General features: G+C 41.3%; 1 protein-coding gene across 1 annotated transcript; it reads right to left on the reverse strand.

Annotated features, from left to right (window-relative positions):
* Positions 1-1,526: 1,526 nt before the first annotated feature.
* PTGER4 (prostaglandin E receptor 4) lies at positions 1,527-12,401 on the reverse strand. The gene is made up of 2 exons (XM_071425493.1): positions 11,010-12,401; positions 1,527-3,687 (listed from the first exon to the last, which is right to left on the reverse strand). Exons 1-2 carry the CDS (start codon positions 11,838-11,840, stop codon positions 3,094-3,096), a joined length of 1,425 nt encoding a protein of 474 aa, XP_071281594.1. The 5' UTR covers positions 11,841-12,401; the 3' UTR covers positions 1,527-3,093.
* Between the last annotated feature and the right edge of the window lie 8,210 nt (positions 12,402-20,611).

Consider the following 20,611-nt stretch of genomic DNA (forward strand, 5'->3'; position numbering starts at 1 on the left):
CTGGGCAGGACACTGCTGGAAGTGAGGGAGGGGGATTGCCAGTCACAGGACTAGCAGGGTGGACAGAGTTTGAGAGATACAAGTTTGCTATGAGAAGTTGTTGAATCAGTACATTTTCTGTGAACACAGAGGACTGGGGAACGTGAATGGTAATGTGAAATGCCGTTCTGAGGGGATATGGACCTCTGGGGTTTGGGAACATACGGGAAATATTGATGTGTGAGAAAGGAAACACTTTTGTATATATGGAAACTAATCCTAATACCTAGCAAGAAAATAACCTTTTAACCTCCATGTGGCAAATTAGACTCTTCAAACTTGTAGCCTTATTTTAGACTTCTTAAGCTCAGGGAGGCTGAGGAATGTATCCAGTAATGTGTCTGTGGTCAGCATTGGAGGAAGGTGCTAAACCTGAGTGGGGCTGTGGGGCAGGTGAATGATATGTCACTACTGTCACCCTAAAAAAAGAAACACTTGCCCAGTCCTTCTGCCCAACTGCTCCTGAACACTCATCTGTGTTTGCAACTGGGCAACAGAAGTGCTCTGATTTTGCCTTTGTGCACTCCATGGGGCTGTGGCAGGCAATTCCAGTGTTGCTCAGAAGATTTAGTGGGCTGTTTGGGAATCACCGAGTTCACTTCTGAGGGAGTTCATGTTGATAATGAGTCTTGTCCACTAATGATACATTGTGAACCCTGGGGGCAGGAGGACCTCAGGCCTATCCCGTTTGCTAAGGGAAGCTACTTAAGATGGTCTATTCTTGCTTAAAATTCTTTCAGACCATGTGTAGTTCTCATCAGTAATGATGACAAGGAGTAATAAAGGCATATTAATGAAATAATTTTAAAAATAGCAAGCCCTTGCTTATTTAAATACTTACACACTGTAGATATTAAACTCTGTCATTGCATAAAGTACCAATAATACTGGTGTGCTGCTGTGGGCCGGCTGCAAAGGTGTGGCCCCATATTGGTACATGTGGTGTTATCTGCACCAGTGGCAGTCCCACCTTCCTGCTCTGCCAGGTGCTATTTCCTGCTTTAGGAAGTATGGTGAGTCTGTTCTATTTGTTGGTCACTAGTAAGCAACAGACCATAGTGAGGTGGTTTAATTGCAAGGAATTCAGGCAGATCTTTTATCTGAAGATCTGTATCAAATCTGTAGCTGCAGTAGGAGCTTGGGCAATACTGTTCTCCAGCTTAACTGGTGTAAAGTGGCTGCTGCTGCTGCAAATATTTGTGTAGAGATTTAACTTCAGTTTCTATATGTATGAAGGCAAACAAGCTCAACCCCTCCCCTGTCAAAAGGAAATGTCTTTGTTCAAAAAAAGAATTTTTGTGGCTCTATGTCAGTGCTCTTGGGGATAGTTTTGAAGACAGCTGCTTCTTGCTGATGGTGATCGTGCTGTGGTGTTTTGGAAACTTGCAGGACAAAGTATGTTTTGGCAGTAGCTGAGTCAAAGCATTCCAAGATGGGAGGCTTGTTAAGGCAAGGAGTTGGCACTGAATGGCAGACTCATGTAGACATCTGAGATCAAGCAGAACATTTCCATTTAATTGTGATCCCCAAAGTTGCTTTGGTCGGTACAACTGCTTAAACATATCAACATAAGGCTCAAGATTTTCATTACAATGTAGCATTCACATCTAAAACACTTTAAGCAACATAACATGCTTTGTATTTGACAAAACATCCCCCAAATATCTGTACAGAATTATTTTGATACACAGTATTTCTGGAACAAGATCTAACCCTTAAAACATAAAACACAAAACTCCTTTTTGTCAGTGGTTAACAGCTGGTTTTGGTGATGTGTTTGTCATCAAAACTCTAGCAACAAATGCTTTTCAAGGTGTTTAAGACTGCGATATAAGTCTATATAATCTATATTTTAAATGAAGATTCTGCTTCCATGGTTTCATACACTTATTTGATGGAGTATCAGATTACACAGTCATAAAATTCTATTTACTAATTAAAGTAAAATGATAAATGTTATGAAAAAATACCTTTATTACATCAGTGATGCTTTAACTAAAGTGAATATTAAGACTATTAACCAGGAGTTGAAAGTTTCAGGCCCTGATATTGAAAGCACTTCTATATGTCCTTAACTTTACATGTAAGGAGTCTCCCTGGCAGCAGAGGGACCACTCTGATGGGCAATGTTAAGTGTGTGCCTAAGTGTGCAGACTGTGGGCCAAAGTACTCAGAGAGGCGCGCGTGTGTTACACAGAAAAACATTCTCAGAACATAAATAAAATCAGATTTGTTTTTAGTATATACATATACTGAAAACTAATATTCTTAACTGGAAGGATGTGTTTTCTTTTTCTGTCTTAGGAAGGCGTATATTCCCATTTCACTCAGAAAGTGCTTATGTATTCTCAGCTCAAGAATTATCTCATCAGCTGTGAATCTAGCATGAACAACAAATCTAAGCTAAGAATTCCTTATCAGCAGGAAATACTGAGGGGAGAAAAGGCTGGCAATCATTTCTATATACCTTGTATTCATAACAAACCTTCTCATAGAGAAGAATACACTTTTAAATATCTTCAATCCTGATATATATACAATGATAAAAATTCACATTTTCATGCTTTAGTGAGACACTTTAAAATCCTACTGCAGGCAGCTCTCAAAGTAGCTGTGTCCAGTTACTAGCAGCTGCCTCACATTCAGCTCTAGTACGAGAAGCTCAAACTCTTGACAGCTGAGCAGCCACAGGGAAGGAGCAAGAACAATTCTACCAGACATGGAAAGGGAAAGAAAAAAAGAAAAAAAAGCAAGTGATGGGGTCTTTCTATTTCCAGAGGCACAGTAGCTCTGGAACAAGACAAGGCAGTTCATGTTTCCAGTCCCATCAGACCTGCTTTGTACCATTTCCGATGCAGGGCCCAAGTGCAATGTCTGTTCCACACAGTCCTCAGTAGTCTAAAGGAAATGTACCCATCACACAGCAAGACAAAAATAGCCCTTTGAAGCACAGCTGAACCCCTCTTCCCACCAATAGGCAGAACACCTATCTATTGCACCAGTTTTTCCAATGTACCAGGAAGTATCCCCAGGGTTGATGCCTTTCATGGCTATCTATATGCACTTTTCTGACAAATTCAATGTCTCTGTGGGGAAGGTGACCTGGAGAGGGCCACTCTTGGGCGCAGAGCTGGCCCCGCCACCAGAGCTGGCTTCGCTCACCAGGAAGACGCTCTCAGAGTCGTGTCCCTGTGAGGAGTCCGAGGTGTCGGAGCTGCGCAGCGTCCTTACGGACGTGGTGTCGGACTGCGCTGAGCTGGCACTGGGGCCCGGGAGCAGCGCGCGGCCGCCGGCGCTACTCTCACTCAGCTCTGGAGGGTACAGCAGTGTCTGCGAGGTGCTGCTGATCTCCCTCAGCTCGCGCGAGATGAAGGAGGGCGACTGGCTGGACACGGCGGATGAGGTCCTGCGCCCGTCCACGCAGTTGAAGTTGCCCCCTGAGTGCTGCCTCCGAGCCCCTCCGATGCGGCAGAAGAGGCATTTGATCTTCTCGATGGCTTTGCTGAGCACAGTCTTGCGGAGGAGGATGTAGATCCACGGGTCCAAAATGGGGTTCACTGAGGCAATGCGGATAGCCTGCAGGTCAGGGTTTTGCCTGACATCTTCCACTGATTCTGGCTGGTACAGCTGGTTCACAAAGACACGGACCTACCCCAAGGAGGAGGGGAGAAAGGAAGACACAATTACATAATTGCATCAGGATAGAAAAGCTTACACTTCAAAGCAGAGATCTAGATTTGCAGGTGTAACCTACAACAGAAGAGCAGGCTGGCAAATTTAGGCATCTCAGATTGGCAGCCATTAATTCATCTATGGAAACGGCAAAATAAAACCAGATGAAAATTGTAACATGGTCATTACATGTAGAAGAAGACTGGCTTTTTCTCTCTCCTTCATCTCATATTTAATCCCTGAACCTCCAAATTCTGGCTGGTATCTTTAAAATTTCCCAGGAACAAAGACATAGACCTGTATCCTGCTTCCTTGGTGTACCTCAAGTCTCATGCAACCTGCAAAGGGGTAAGTGACTGGGGACACCTGACCAGTTCCTCTAACAATAATCATTTAGAAATGAACTGAAACACACGTGATAATCCAAGTACACCAGACTCTGTAGGCAAGTCCTGAGTTGTCGATTCCCAAGTTTAGAAATGTATTTTCCTGGCACCTGTCCTTACTGGAATTGTTTATATAACCACAAGTGTTTGCTTGCTGCAGCATGGTTTAGAAAAACAGAAACGTAAAAAAAAGAAAAGGAGGAAAAAAACCCCAAAAAGACAAGTCACCCAGGTAGGAGATTTTTAACTGGCCAAGATAATGAGATTATTTCAGCACTGGACTCGAGTACTCTTTTCTCCTATACAGCCAGAATTTTGGTTTTACTTACAAAAATACTGATGAAATGGTCAAGAGTTTAAGAGTTTAAGTTGAAGTTGATGTGTGAAGTGACTATTTAATTAGCAATTCTAGTTTATCATGCACAAATTTTAAAACTGAAGGGCCCTGTTTTCTACATAGAAATGTATTCTTCAGCTTACTCTGTTAGTTTCTTCTTCATCTGTCTCTCTCCTTGTTAAGAAGCCACTTTTCTAAATGCTGCTGTAAGGTACAGTCCACAATGGCATCACAGGAATTTATTGTGTAGACTAGTCTCAAATAGCTCTTCTCCATTTTAGCAAGACCTAAGCAGTGTCCAGTTAGAGAAAGGCTTAGGAAAGCTACTGAAAAGTTAATAATGTAAGATCAATTTTTCTTCAGGCTTCTTCAGGTTAGTCAAAATAGATCCCTTAATTATATATTTATCTGATACAGTAAAAATCTAGTAGCAAAATTACGAGGTTTTTAGAATCTTATCCTTGGCTCCTGAAATGAATAAAGGCCTGCCTAGCGATGAGGTTACAGTCATGGAGGCAAGCAAGAATTTAAATAAATGAGCCAAATTAGGATAGCTCTCACAAGTAATCTTTTTACAAGTCCTCCATGTGAAGCCACCCAAGTCTGGTGGAAAATTTCTCAATTCTCAAGTAATTTTCTTGCAGGAGGGCAATGTGGTAGCATTCGGCCTTGTCAGTATTCAGAGATGGGATATTCTCCAAAGCCATCAATGGTATGTTTAAAATAGCGCAGAGTCCCTCTGTGGAAGCCCTGTGCCTACAGTCTCTCTCAGACTGTCAAACTGATGATTGAGTGTATTTCCTTTCTCAGTACTTTTCCCTAGGTTTATGGGTAACCTAATGAACCAGAGATAAGAGAAAATCTTGAATTTATAAAGCAATATAGTAATGCCAGTTTTATCCACAGTTACTTTTCTAATGATTTATAACACTGCAGATGTCTTTCTGACTAATAATTTCTTGATTTATTGATCTGTTAGGCCAAACATGCCCTTCAGGTACTTCAAAGGGTATTCCTATGCATGATTAACTTATTTTTATGGCTTTTGAAAAAAAATTTTGCTAAGAAACTTTCCTCCTTCTTTTAGTATTTGGCTTTATTTTAAACTATTTCATAGTTTATATCTATTTCACAGATATAATTTTATTTTTCATTATTAATTTTATTTATAACTAATTTGATTATAATTTTATTTATACAATCTTAATTTTATTATGTTATTTATGACTTTGACTGTTTGTTCTGTAAGCAGCTTTCCCTATGTCTGCTGTGAATAAAGGACTATTAAATAAATTATTCACAAATAAGTTGTTGCTCCCAAGTAACACCGCTAGATGGCATGGCTGCCCTGCGGTGGGTGTGGATCTTTGTATAATATTTGTGTATATGTATAATATGTGAATATATGTATGAAGTGTGTGTGTACATATGTTTAATATGTATGTTTTTATGTGTATAAAGTGTAGATATGTATAATGTGTATATGTGCAATATGTATGTGTATGTGTATAAAGTGTAGATATGTATAACGTATGTGTCCATAGGTACAATATGTGTGTATATGTATAATGTGCAGAGATGTATAATGTATATGTGGGTATATGCCTAATGCGTATAACAAATCCACCCAGACCACACAAAAACCAGAAGGCACACTTTGAAGACAGCTGAAGAAATACAGTTCAATTCAACTTGGAGACCTAGCTTACATTTTTTTTTTTAAACTCAGAGCTATAGTTACACGTCAGTGATTTAATAGTCGGATTGTTCTTTTGATAAGCAGCACGTGAAATTGAGGTGCCTATTCCACCTCTTTCTGCTACCTGGCAGACTTTATGGAAAGACAAAAATGTCTCCCAATGTTCACTCTGTGGCTGAAAAGGATGGCTGAAAAGGATTATTGCTAATGGTACAGGACAGCTTTTTTATGCTATGTCTGCTTGCTGTCTTTCCTTTTGACAGCTACACAGCATGTGGAGGTTAACAATTCACAGAGTGGACCTAGTCAGTGAAAACTCTGATTGTACAAAACTGCTTCTATTTCCCAGAAGAGTTCCATAGAAAATGGATTCCCCAGAATGTCATATGCATTTATCAGTTAAGACCTATTGTTGTCTTAGATTAATCACAATAGAGTAAAAATTTATCTGTGTAGGAACATCTTATCCTTCTTTACTTACTGGTGAAACAACATTTAGTGAAGGATCACTTGAAATTACAGCAAGAGATGTACCCTCTTTTGGCTACAAGTCAACTGCTGCAGGAGGCAACACAATAAAAGATGTTGCCTGTCATCTTCTAAGCAAGTGCCAAGTAAGTGGAATGCGCTGCTAAATAAATTATCTAATCTGATGCTTGGATTTGTGCAATTTGAAATCCTAATTAAAAAAAGGAAGCAAACTAGAACAATTCATATCTCTAAAAAATAGGGTTTATATATTAAGTTTGCAGCTGTAGAATTCAGACAACATATCTTAAGAGTAATAGCAGTTTATTTGCAATTAAGAACTACACAGCTCGAAGGTATGTCAAGTTTATGCTCCAGACAGGCACTTGTAGGATCAGAGTCCTTGTGCTGTTTGCGCTTTTCCTTTTACTAACTAAACTTTCCTTTTACTAACTTACAGATGCAAGTCATGATTTCTAATCCTATGAAGCATTATAAAGTGACTTTTATAGTTATAGTCACACTTGTAATTGTTTCCACAGCTTCCACCTGTCCTCAAAATCTCCCCACATGCTGATATGATAAATTAAAAAAACATATGGTAGTAAGCAGGAACAAGTTTTGCAGCTCCACAAGCCAATAACCTTTGTCCTTCAAGATCTTACTGTCTGCTTGGTGACTACTCTGCTGCCAAAAAATCATGCCTGACACCTTGCAGTTGGTCACGGACAGTCCCTGATACTCGAAAGTTGAAACCAGCCAAGCCAAGCCAATTAGATCAATTAAACATCAAGTTAGAAAATCCTAATAATTTAATGCAATCAACAAGATGTACACCATGAAACATTATGTTTTATTTTTCATATCACCATAATTCAACAACAATGTTCAGTAGTCAGAATTAGAAGAAGATCACACATTTAAAAATTTTAGGAGTGTTTGACAGACTGTTGGAGTGAATTCCAGACTTTGAGTAGTGTGTGCCTATTTACTCTTTAAACACCCTGGTGTTTTTAGAAAGGCCAGATAAAACTTTCTGCTCTCTTCTTGACAAAAATCTCTCATAACTTATTCCCTACATCTTACACTATGCAATTCTAACTTCTAAAAAGCTCAAAATATTTTAAGAGATGACATAAGCTGTGTGGAGTCAAGACACGAGTCAGCATGTAAGTTACGTGCTTTTCTTACTTAATTTTTAAACTATTGTCAGATTCACGTCTTTCACATCCCCTTCTGCACACTGAGAACACACCAGTTTATATAAAGTTTCCTTCACAAATCTATTTTTCATTCATCTTTTTTTCCTTGATATATTTGTTCAGCCTTCTCTCAAGTTCATTCAGAATTTTGCATAACCCCCTATAATTTTGTTACAACACTTGCTACTTTAAACTTTTGCAGATTTTATGAATAATCACTAAAACTCTAAACTACTCTATGTGTGAATCGTATGCTGAAGCATCTCATTATTAAAACCTGCTGTTATCTCTGACTCAGTTATTTCAGGGCTGTTTAATACTTCAGGTCTTGAATTTTTTTCTATCAAACCATAATAACTGACTCCTGTCTGATTGACCCCATCCCCTATCTTGCTATCTTAGAAAGTGTTTGTTCTAAAATGTTAAAGGTTTATGTGTCTCTTTCAGAAGTTGCTTTTCTTTGACTTACTTAATGGTTTATTGAGCTGAAATCATCAGTGCAAAGTCAGCTCATCAAAAGAAAAACTTAAGTCCCAAAGCACCCTCTGAGCCTGCTTTGTGTATCTGAATCATGCTGGCATCACTTTTATGGTTCTTGATGACTGCCAGGCTGACCTGAGGACTCCTTAAAACTCCTCCGAGTCATGAAAATGCAAGTCTATTAGTATATATTAGTCTATTAGTCTATATTAGTAATCTACCTACCTCACCTAGTGGCTCTTTCTAGGGATTTATACTATAAAGGTGTCACTTCTCTGAGTTTCCCCATTCTTGACTTCAGTGTCCGTGCATCCAGAGGGCTTAACACAGCAGCCTACCTGGCAGTTCACCATGGCACAAAGCAGCACAAGTGGCTGTGGCTTATTCCCACAGAGGGAGACAAAAGACTTAAAAAAGCTACTTAACAATGAGGAAATTTAACCACACTGGACACTGTGATGATGTATATATATGTGGTCATTTGGGTTTGTTTTTTTTAGAAAAAGCTTCCTTTTATTTTTAGTCATCCATCTAAATGAAATGAGAGTTTCTTACGTCATTTTAGATAGAGAAAATACATAGTGCTTTACCAGGTAAAAGCTAACTTACGTGAACATTCCCAAGGTAACACTCTGCCTCTGTATGAAGTGAAATCAAGATCTGGGAGAGCTAGACAACTTTATCACCTGCACCTTCACATACTTCTGCTATATGCGAGTTTTTCACTAGCTACTGTTTAAATAATAAACCTTTTGCCCTACCCAGGTTCATTAATTTTAACTCTCAACAACCCAGTTCACTTTCTGGTAAACCCTCCCTCTTGATTCCTGCCCCCCCTCCTCTTTTTTTCTTAAGTATTATTTAAAAGACTGCCGAGGTGCAAATGGATATAAACTATTTCATTTTGCATTTCACATTCAGACTTCTCAGCACTCCTCTAGCTGCTTTGCTACAGGATAAGGCTTGGCTTGTTTTCTGAAGTTGCTTAAGTCCACAAGTCCACCACATCATGACAATGTATTTAATTCAGAGAACTCATTCTCTGCATTTACCAAGCACCTCTTTTAAAAATGCAATATTGTTCTTTCGTGAAGTAGCTGTTTTGATGCTAGATTAATCAAATTAAGTACGGTTTCTCTGCAGTACTGTCAGGGTTTCAGCCATCTGATACATCCTGGTGCGGCGAGTCAGCTTAGCCCTGCTGGAGCTGGACTGCAGGGCAGGCTGGCACAGTTCCTCTGTCTAAGGCATGTGCTCCTCCCGGGGACACCCTGTGTGCAGCTCAGGCAGCACCTCTCAACCTCCTTTGGATGTCAGGCAATGAACACATGGCACCATGCTTGGTCACGTCTTGCCACCACACCAAGTGACAATGCGGAAGGAGAGGAGATAGCATTTGGTAATGGCTGGGACCCTGGTGCTGCATCACAGCACACTTCACTAGCTCCTGTTTGTCAGTAATGTGGCAGCTCTGACCAACCCTTGTCATTACAGCTCCTCTGAGCAGGGGGACAGACTCGCTGACACCTGAGTCCTGTTCACATGCCCTTCTCCAAACTTCCTTACACTGATATACAGTGTTTTGCATCTCCAGCTGGCCAGCTCTATTTGACATACATGGCACGCCCTCTCTATGATAGAGGAATCACCCTACTGACAAGAAACCAGAAACCTCCTTAAAAAAGTCCTTCTAAAAACACCTTCTGTCTGAGAGCCACTGCTTTAGTCCCTACACTGTGTTTTGTAGGACAGCAAATAAGGCAAGCCAACTATTTGTTTAATGTCTCTGAGCCAGAGTAGGACAGGATTTTTTAGAAGCTTTATTATGGCTATTGGCAAGTAAGAACTCTGCCTTTAGCTGGTGGATTTGGGCTTTTTTGTCCTTCCTGAAGATAAGATGGAGAAATAGAAAAAAGTGGATCCTGCGTGTTTAATTTAATAACACTAATTGTACCAGCCTTTTCAGAAAATGAGCAAACAGTTAGTTGTAATGTTGTCTGACATTTCAGCGTGATCTCAAGGCTTATGGGGGCGAGATTCCTCCAACACTCATTTCACTGAGCAATACACCGACAGGTGGTTCCACTGAGTTCACTCCTCCCACTGTGCAGGGAACTCCTGAAAGGATGCCTGTGTGGGATCTACCCCAGAGATGGTGCACAAATCCCTGAGGAGTGGAAGTTTAGCTTAGGTTTTGGTTGTGAAAAGCTCTGTATGTTGCTAGTGCCAAGTGAACACAACTCTGTCCTCCTTTTGCACATCAGGGACTCTTGCACCCTAGAGCAACAGCATGCATATTTTAAAAACACACCGAGGAGCCAGAAATGCAGGCCAGCCCCAAGCCTCACTTATCACAAATTAATTTTGCAGGTGAACTTTAAAGTGCCATTAGCACTCAGGATTTTACTATGTGGATTCCAGTTAAACAGTGAAACAATTATTGAGATTTTTGGCATTCTATTTTAATCAAGTAAAAGGTAAAGGACTCCAGGTCTTGGGATAAGCAGGTTTCTTTTTGTGTAAATGTAAATCTACTCAACTTTCTCATACCACGCATGTATGCTAGCAGCCATTGAGTTATTGTAACAATTTGTGACACCAACTATAGGTGCCACAAATAAGCACCTTGTCAAACAGATTCCTGTTGGATTAACACAGACTAGGAGAAGAAAATATTCTGCAGTAAGGGTGATGGAACAGAAGAAGAGTTGCATGATGTTACTCACCACCAGAGGAATGGAGCAGATGACCACGACCAGGGAAGTGGCAATGAGCAGAATAACCATCTGGATTTCTGCTCCAGCCATCCGACGGAAGCTCCGGCGTCTGCGAAAGTCAGATAAACGGCTGGAGGTGGTGTCTGTCCCCAAGGACGTGCGTCGCATGAACTGGCGGTGCATGCGAATGAGGGCCACGCACACCAGGATGTTGCAGATGACAGTCACCAGGATCAGGAAGGAGCTGAAGCCCGCGTACATGTAGGAATATGCTGCATGGGTGGACACGTTTGTTCGCCAGTCTATGAAACACCAAGTGTAAGGGTACTGCAAAGTAGATCTGCCGAGCCCCATGCTGGGCAGGGCGCAGAACAGCACGTTGGAAGCGTAGATGGCAAAGAGTGTGAGCCCTGCCAGCTTCTTGTCTACGTAATGGTTGTAGAAATAGGCATGGTTGATGGCCAGGTACCTCTCTATAGACATGGCACAGATAATGCTGAGGCCAGAGAGACCAAAGAAGAGGAGGATGAAGGAGCTGTACTCACACAGTGCAGCTCCTCCTGGCCATCGGTTCTGCAGGTAAGTGGCAATTGTGACCGGACTCACCAGGCAGGTCCCCAAGAGATCTGTGACCGCCAGTCCGCAGACCAGCGTGTAGAAAGTGGTCTCCTTCTGCTCCTTCCTGGACTTGCAGAGCACCACGATGGCTATGAGGTTGCCCACCACACCGAAGATGAACATGACAGTGGGGATAGTGGGGGGCTTCCCGCCTTCGGCCCCGCTGGCGGTCCCGTTGGCGGAGCCGTTCGCAGGTGGCATGATGGTGGGGTCGAATGACATGATACCCACGCTGCAGCTGGCGAGCTGAGAGACGGCAAGATCGGGTCCGAAAAGGAAAAGCCGAGAAAGGGAGGGGAGAGGATTGTATAGTGGGAAAGTAAAAATTCAAATGCGCGAGAAGTTATTTAAAAAAAAAAAGAAAAAAAAGAAAAAAGTAGTGTGTTTCAGGTAAAGAAAGAAAGAAAAAAAAAGGTCTTAAAATGAGGCCGAACCGGGGTGCCGTCCGTCAACCACCGACCGCAGCCGAGGGAGCCGGGGCTGCCTCTTCCTGCCGCAGCGCTCCGCGCCCAGCCCGGAGGGGGATCGGGGCGGCCCGAGCCGAGCCGAGCGGAGCCGCCTCACCGCCTCTCGCTCGCACCGACGCCAGGGAGGGCTCAGCGCGGCGCTGAGGCGGCGGCTCCAGGTGCCCTCGGGGCGGCGTGAGAAGGTGCCGGAGAGCGGTGACCGCGGCTCATCCCCCGCCGCCGGCCGGCGGTGCGCTGCGCTGCGCTGCGCTGTACGGAGCAGAGCGGTGCGGGCTGTGCGGGGCGCAGGCACCGTCTCAGCCCCCGCGGCGCTCCCGCCGAGTTTCGCCGCGGAGGGCGGGGGCGGCCCGGGCCGCTCCGCCGCCGCTCCCCGCCCTCTCGCCCCATTGGCCGCGCCGGGCAGGGCAGGTTGCGCGGGGCGGGCGCGGGCGGGGGCCGGGCCGGGCCGGGCCGGGGGCGGTGGGGGCACCTGTGCGAGCGGGCGGCCCGTGTGCCCCGCGGTGCCAGCGCGGGCTGCTCCACCGAAAGGGCCGCGCCACTGGACGGCGTTTGCCGCGGAGCGGGGCTGCCGCTTGCCCGGACCCGCCGCGCCCCAGCGTAGGAGCCGGGGAGGGGTCCCGCTGTCCGTGTGCCGGGCAGAGCCCGTGTCAGCCCCGGGCCCGCCGGGCCGCGCAGCACAGAGAAGGGCGCGGGTGCGACGGGGTGACGCCGCACAGGACGGGCGGCAGCCGATGCCCCGGCATCGGAGCGGCATGTCCCGCTGCCAAGGGGAAGATCTGCTGTACTGCCGGTTTCTGGGCTCTGTTAGTGTGGGTACCGAGCACAGGAAGTGTGTGTGTACGTTCAAGGCATGCATTTGTATGTCTGTACCGAGAATTTGTTCGGTCTTGACTGTGAGATGATCGTGTGTGAATTGGAAAGAGGGTTGCACTTGCCGGCTAAGCCCTACGATTATAGCCAGTCTTATCTGGGCTAATGGAAGGACAGCAGTCACGTTATGCAGTGCCTGTGTGCAGCTTTCACCCGAGCGGTGATGGTGGTGGTGTAGTCCCTAGTCCAGAAATGTCCATACAAGACCTACAACCACAAGTATGTCCATGGGAGTTTCTGTGCTAGTGACCTGTGCTCTCACTTCTGGCTCAGGGATGAAGCTTCACATTGTCATGCTGGATTTCACACCTGCTGGTCTATTGCCCTTGTACACTTGGTGACATTAGTTGCTACAAAGAACACAAAACTTCTGTCCCAAAACACAACATTTGTATCCTTAGAATAATCTCTTTGGTGCAAAGTATTATAAAAGTCTATTATTTGTCAGTCTTATCGTCTTCCATCTCTTTTATTTCCTTTAAGACTATGAAAATGATGCCTGTGGACTTGCTATCAGTAAAGTCATGATAACATCATAATATGCTGGTGACAGAAGTACTGACAGAACAAAATATATGAGGACAAATTTGTACTATGGGAAAGAGAACTAAGAGTTTGAGTTTTCAGTGCTAAATGGGCAGACATGAAGAAAAAAAGCCAGTTTTTATTTGATCAGCTTTTTATTTAGTGTTGTTATCTAACTGTTTTGAAAACTAAAATGCAGCTTTAGAAAAAATCTTGATTTTTACTTAACATGTATAGGGATAAATAAACTATAGCAGTGGTGGTGATCTGGCCTGGTCAGAGAAAATAAACAGCACTTTTGCTTACATTTTGGTGGCACTTTATTTTTTACAAAATTAGAAAGTCATTCTGTCACAAGCACAGAGGGGTGGGAGTAGAGGTTGACCAGTTACATTTGCCTAACTATCAGAAGCAAATTAGAAGTACTTCAAGAGAATTTCCATAGTAAATGCAACACAAAGGTTGTTTTTGCTTTTAAACAATTTCTGACTGTTGCAGGGATGCTGACCCAGATGTAGAGCAAGCTCTGAATTCAGGAGGTGTAATTGCATGTGCTTTCTCAGCAGTCCTTTCTTCATACACCAGGACTTTGGAGCTCTGGCAATAGAGACCATTATCTGGGATTAATTTGACACATGTGCAGCAGTATTTACCAGTGTGGAAAAAGAACTTCCTTGCTTCCCTGAAGCAGTGCAAAAGTTTTTCATGACTAAAGGCAGAGGAAATTATTTTTGTTTCTTTGTTGCCTTTTTTTTCACTTACTTCCTCATCTTCACATCCCGTCTTATGAGGTATTTTGCCCATCTCATAACAGATGGTGTATCTTAACAAGGCTTAGTCTATAGCAGAGGTTGCCCAGGCCCTTCTGTGTGTGTCTACATGAATGTGGGTGTGAAAGAGTGAATGCTATCTTTTGTTCTAAAAGGTCTGCCTAAGAACTAACTAAAAAGTGCAGGAAAGTAAGGAAAATCAATGAGGAAGCAACATTAAAAAAACCCAAAACCACAACCCAAAAAAGCTTCAGAGAAGTGTAGTATAAAAAAGTATAGCTTTGAGTGCAAGGATAGTATGATCAGTTTTGTGAAACTGATAGTTCTTTAATTAGAGAATAGGATAGAAATCAGTCACACAGTTGTGGGATGGGTTTCTGGGGATGTGAGCTTACTGTGTCTACCTATTGTCTAGCTTTCAGAGTTATTAGAAAAATACAGTAACTTTTGGGAGTTTCCCACTGAACTAATGGTTTTGATATATAGACCTCCTAGTCTAGATGAAAAGCATAATCACGTGAAATCCTTAGTCTTCAGAGCAAAGCAGATACTGTGGAACTGAAGTGGAACTGAAAAAATGAAGAAATTCCACTTGTAACATGAGTTGTCATCCTCTCACAGCACAAATGTCACACGTTGTAGCATTGAGTAACCACCAAAGAACTTCTGTTTGGGAGGAAACCACTTTCGTGAGAAGTTAAAGTATCATGAATTAAAAATAAAAGCTTTGAAACGTAATCATATATGGAAAATACCTTCAATGAATTTCAAAAATCCTAGATTAGAAAATATTAGGACAGTCAAAATATTTAGGATTTACTCTTAATTGCCTCAGAGTAAACTTTTTCTGATTATAATGCTATAGTTTTTAGAAGGTTAGTTGTGACACATATGAGTCAACTACTGTAGCTTGATCAGTTGAGATATATAACTAACTGTGGTCATATTTCTAGCTAGATGAAAGATTTTAATTAAAATATTTGACTTCTTTTCTTTTCTTCCATGACATATTTATTCAGCATGTCTCAGCTGCCACATGGTATCCCTTGTATCTCCTTTAGCTGGCTGAGGTTTCTAAAACCTTACCTGCATTGCTTGGGGCAGCTGGAACATAGCCCAAAAAACTATGAAAAGCCCTTTCTGCTGTTTGCAGCTGTGATTTTAATACTGAAATGCCCATGTAGACATTTGAATTGATGGGTATTTTCTGGCAGTGCTTCTATGAGCTTCACTTCCAGAGGAGTGATGTCTTCAGCAGGCAGTGGAAGTGTGTATACAGCCAATATTGGAAACTTTGGACTGCTCTTAGCATGCTGCAGGTCTGAAAAACATTTTGCATGTTAAACTCCCATTGCATATTTGGAGCTCAGTAACATTCTTGACTTACTCAAGAATTTGTCCACCTTTCTCCTTTCGTGGAAAATTTGGCTGTGGGAAAACTTTATTTCTGGGGGTTTTTTTTGCTTAATTTTTGTTGTCATGCTTTTGACACATAAAGTTTTTTTCAGGAAAAAAACAACTGTTAGAGTAAATTCTGTCTGTATGCCAAAATAAAATCATTATTAATAGACAATGGAGATAGACTGAACCAAATGTTACATAACAGTCTTTAATTAATAATTAGAAGAGAAAAATTAAGCAAGGAGTAAGCTGAAAAACTATTTCAGAGTAATTGGGGGATTCTGTTATGCCACTTGAACAGAAGTAGCATTGCAAGTCAATAAAAAATTTAGACTTTAAAACATATTTTCCTGCCCTCATACTTTTGTATAAAATCATCACAAATGGTAACAGTTTGGTTTGTCTTGTTTTTTTGTTTTTTTTTAGTTTTTTTTTAGTTTTTTTTTCAAGAATTCTAGTTATTACTAATATTACTAGAATTATTACTAGCACTTCTGGCACTTTTCCTTTGTCCTTGGTAAAACACTGTGATGAGTGTGGCTTTTCCAGGGTGGGGAGTGAAAGCAGTCCTGTCCCATTCCTGCTCTTCTTGCTGCATGCCTGTCTGGGAGAGAGCTGCAGAACGCCACTGCCAGGGGACCCAGTGGCGCACCCCCGGGGGACACTGTCTGTAACTCAGCTCTATAATTTACTTCACAGTCATGTGTTCCATATTAGTCAATCATGCTACTGAAGTTTGGGGGTTTTTTGACTGTGTAAACGATGCTGTTAATCTTTTAATCTTTGCAGTACACTGGGTTTTTCCTCTGTAATAACGTCCATAACTGTGCTAGTTCACAATTCTATTTTAGCAGTTATGAAGTCTGCATTAGTTGTTAAAATACTTAAAATACTTAAATTTAGCTTTTCAATCTGTTTATTAGGAACAGTGTACATTAAAATAGATTATCCTGCAACTGTTTCTTATGCTGTCTTATTTATTTATTCATTTATTTTTAAGTTGGCAGTTTTTACTTGCCTTTCAGAGGCCAACAGCAGAAATGGGAAGTTCATAGAAGAGCACTGATAAATAGCTGCCAACACATTTTCTTTTCTTAGAGCCCTTAAAGTACTTTTGACTGTTTCAGGCATTACCTGATGCGTTACATGCGGCCAGCTAAGCCAGATCCTATGCGGAAAAAGATGTTCCGAGTTAAATTCCACTTTGGCACAAACTGTTACCTTTGCTGAAGAAACTTGTATTTTAGAATATATGCTGGATAAGTTGTGGGTGCTTTAGAATATGCTTTGTTAGTATTAGTAATTGGAATTGTTTGTTCTGAGGAGGTGCTGTAGCTGGCAGCTGTGGTGGAAGCAGAAACAGCCCAGCACTGCACAGGAAGCAGTCGTGTGGCACGTCCTGTTCCAGTCTAGCTGTTCTGCAGATTTTCCATGAGAGATCATAGGACTGAAGACCCTCTCCAAAGATCCTGACTGTAATTCTGTGACAGTATCTGTGTGCCAGAAATTTAAACAAAGTATCAGGCTTTCTCATGGTTATTTTTGGGGGGTTTTTTTGGTGGTGTGATAGCATCATGTCAGGGTGTGATATATACACCCATCTTCTGTGGATTTGAAGAAAGAAACAGAGCTTTGCATGTCTGTTTGAAAATTGAAACTTTTATTGGGTATTAAAAACTGTGTACCAAAGGCACCTGTGATGAAATCAGTGGACCTGTGATTTTTTGTAGCTGGTTTAACAGTCATGGAAGTGGTTAACTCATTATATGGTTTTGTAGCATTCCTTTCTCTGTTGTCATACTTGGCTTTGTTTTTTGTTCAACACCTCCATGTAAAATAAACTGTAGTTTCTATGGAAAATATATTGCCTGTGTACAAATTGTGTTCTGTGTCTATCCTGGTGAAGTGGTCCAAGAAAATGGTCAGTAATTTCAAGGTGAAATTACCTTCCATGAAGGTACTGGAACCATTTTGGAAAAAGGGCAGAAACCTTCATATTATGTGCTGAGTCTGTGGTACCTTTGCAGTATGAGGGCTGGCTTGGGCATATGATTTGAGGATAGGTATGAGTTACAATCAGCTGAAAGTTTAATAGAAGTTTCTTCTTGTACCATCCTGTCCATTGTGGGACTGGATTTTAAAGTGTTTCCAGCTGTCAGGATGGACTGGCAGCTAGTAGTGAAGTGCAATGGCTCTTCTGTTACCTGATGGAAGAATTATCTGGATAAATTCTAAGCCTGGGCTCCTTGGGAAAGATTTATTTCTTTTTCTTAATGCTTGCTATTGCAGTTCAGAAAGGGTTTGTATACTGTGTAACTACTGTGTATGATCAACTCTTGCGTGGGGTGAATTATGTTACATTAAGTTTAATTCTGAAAGATTCCAGGACCAAGAAAAATAATAGAAACCAGGAAGTTAGTGGGTATTATCCATTAGTCAGCAGCTTGGTTCTTAGAAAAATCTACTAAAGCTGCCTGAAAAAAAGGCTAATTTTGTGGGAATGATTCATGTATTAGGTGAGTCAGTTATCTTTCACTAAGAGGACACTGGCTGCAAAATCACTGGAATAAGCTCCAGTTTTAGTAAGTCTGCAACAAGTGATGAACTGTATTTGCAGCAGAATGTTTTTAAGAAGGTCCAAAAAAAGTTTTCAAGGAAATGTTTTCATGCCTGTAAGTTCTCTGTTATTCCAGCAGAGGGTAGTTTATCCTCTAGGAAGCTAGGTGTGTTGAAGGAATTACTGGGAAAGGTAACTTAATGATTCCCATTTCCTCTTGTTTTAGATAGGGCAATAAAAATTAACTTCAATAGACTGACCTCATCAGATTAACAAATACTAAAACATATTGTTAGGCTATGGTATGTTTTTAGGCTGGGACTGGAAAAGGCAGCCAAATTCAACACTAGTCCCATTTCTGTCCTGCTACCAAGGGCTTCATTTGCCCTTCAAGAATTACTGCAGTTTGCTTGTGCTGAGAACAGTTGCATTATCAGCTTAAGAGCTATTTAACTTTCATTTGTCAGCTAGTGAAGTAGATACAACATGAAGCAATTTTTATTTCAAATACATAAAGTCACTCTAGTTGAAGAGTGTTTGGCTTGTTTACAGTTGCTTAAAAGCCCTTCTTTCTGCCACTGTACTCACTGCTGCAGTAGCTGTTGTTGAGGAGAATATATGTGTGCAGTTTGTCATAGTAATATCCATCTGCAGCAGCTCCCTGCTCTGCACACTGGCAGTGGGTATGGACTGGGGGATGCTCTTTCTGTGGTCTTCTCTGCTGTGATATTTTATTTTACATCAGTCATCACGAAGCAGTCCCGAAGTGGCTTTTGTGGCTGTCAGCCCTGAGGTGCAGCAGAAGCTCTTCTGACAAGAGAGCATGAGTGAGAGCTGAATATTTGAAAGGATAGCAGGAGAGATGTGAGGATGCACAGTTGTTCAGTTGCTACATTTCAGTGAAGGCCTGTTACTCAGAATTTGTTTCCATTCAAAGCAGTGTTTCAGTTCTTCATGGATATTGGCTTTTTTTGCCTGATTTCTAAAAAGAATATACTAATATTTATCTTCTTATTTATCTTAGTAAGAGGTGTAATATGATTAATAGTATGCTGTATATTTTTATCTTAAATTTCTGTATAATTTGCTCTTAAAAAAAAAGTCATAGAAGGAGCATTCCTGTAAGAAATCTGTGAATATGGTCAGTGCCAATCATGTCTATGTTTCCATGGCTAGCTTGATCTTGACATTACTATGGCTTGGAGCTTTCCCTGTGGTGCTCCAGGGAAGCACAGGGAGCTTCACAAGACTTCTATCTTTCTTGCTTTCTTTCTTGCTTTCTTTCCTGCTTTCTTTCTTGCTTTCTTGCTTTCTGATAGTTCTGTAATTCACATCTAGCTGTCTCCCTCTGTGTTACAGACTTTCCCCTCCTTTTCTAGTTTTGAATTTCAGAAATGACACATTTTTGGTTTCTACTTATAATTTTCTATTTCTTGGGTAAAAATGCCCTAACTATATGAGGGATGAATAATGTGTCTGATTTCTTTATTTTGGAGCAATACAGGTATAACCAGTTAACTTGCTTCCATTTTTTACACCAATATTCTACATGATCAAAGGAATATACAAAAACCTTTGTATGGATCTGGAGAAGACATGTTGTCCTGTCTACCAATTATACAAGAAGCCTAAGCAATTAATCTCTTAGTGCAGGCACTTTGGTAAGCTATTTTACTAACATGGGATGATTCCAGACCTGAATACCAATCCAAGATTGCTTTTGTCTAAACATTAGACAGACAAAAGAAGGCGGAGGAACCCAGGACAGCTTTTCCAAAGTCATACATAGTGTTAGTGCCAGATTTGCTACTTGCCAGTCTCTTCTGATCTCGTGGGCTTTGTTGCCTTTCAAAGTGGAAATAACTTTGGAGGAGAAAGACCTATTTATAATTGATTTAAAGTATTTAGCTTGTACTTTTTGTTGTTTCACTGGTAAGCAATTTGCAAAGTGATAACGCCTGGTTAATCGAGACTGTAAGCTCGTCACACAGATGAGGAATGTCAATTAATATTTTTTAAATATAAGTAAACTTTGTACCACTGCACTCCATAACAACAGTTCATCATTAATTATTAAAGATATGTATTAGCTTAGTAATACTTTGAGATGTTTGTAAGTGAATATTCATATATGCTTCTTAAATTTATATATCTTATTCATTATTCTGACATTTTGCTATGGTAGAGTTACAGACTGGAACAAAAAATGAACTTCATTCTCTTTAGAAATGTAGATAGATAATAGTTTTAAATAATATACACATTGAATTCCTGATGCTGTTTTCTTCACCAGCTGGAAAGCCTCTCACTGTCGGAAAGGCATTCAGTATGTTTGACATTAAGGGTGGGGGAATGTTTGTGTAATTATAAATGTTAGACTTGCAAATACGCCTTTTGATTGCA

This window comes from Agelaius tricolor, unplaced genomic scaffold (genome assembly GCF_023055355.1).
Source record: "Agelaius tricolor isolate 1412-34295 unplaced genomic scaffold, bAgeTri1.0.p SCAF_4, whole genome shotgun sequence".
Lineage (NCBI taxonomy): Eukaryota > Metazoa > Chordata > Aves > Passeriformes > Icteridae > Agelaius > Agelaius tricolor.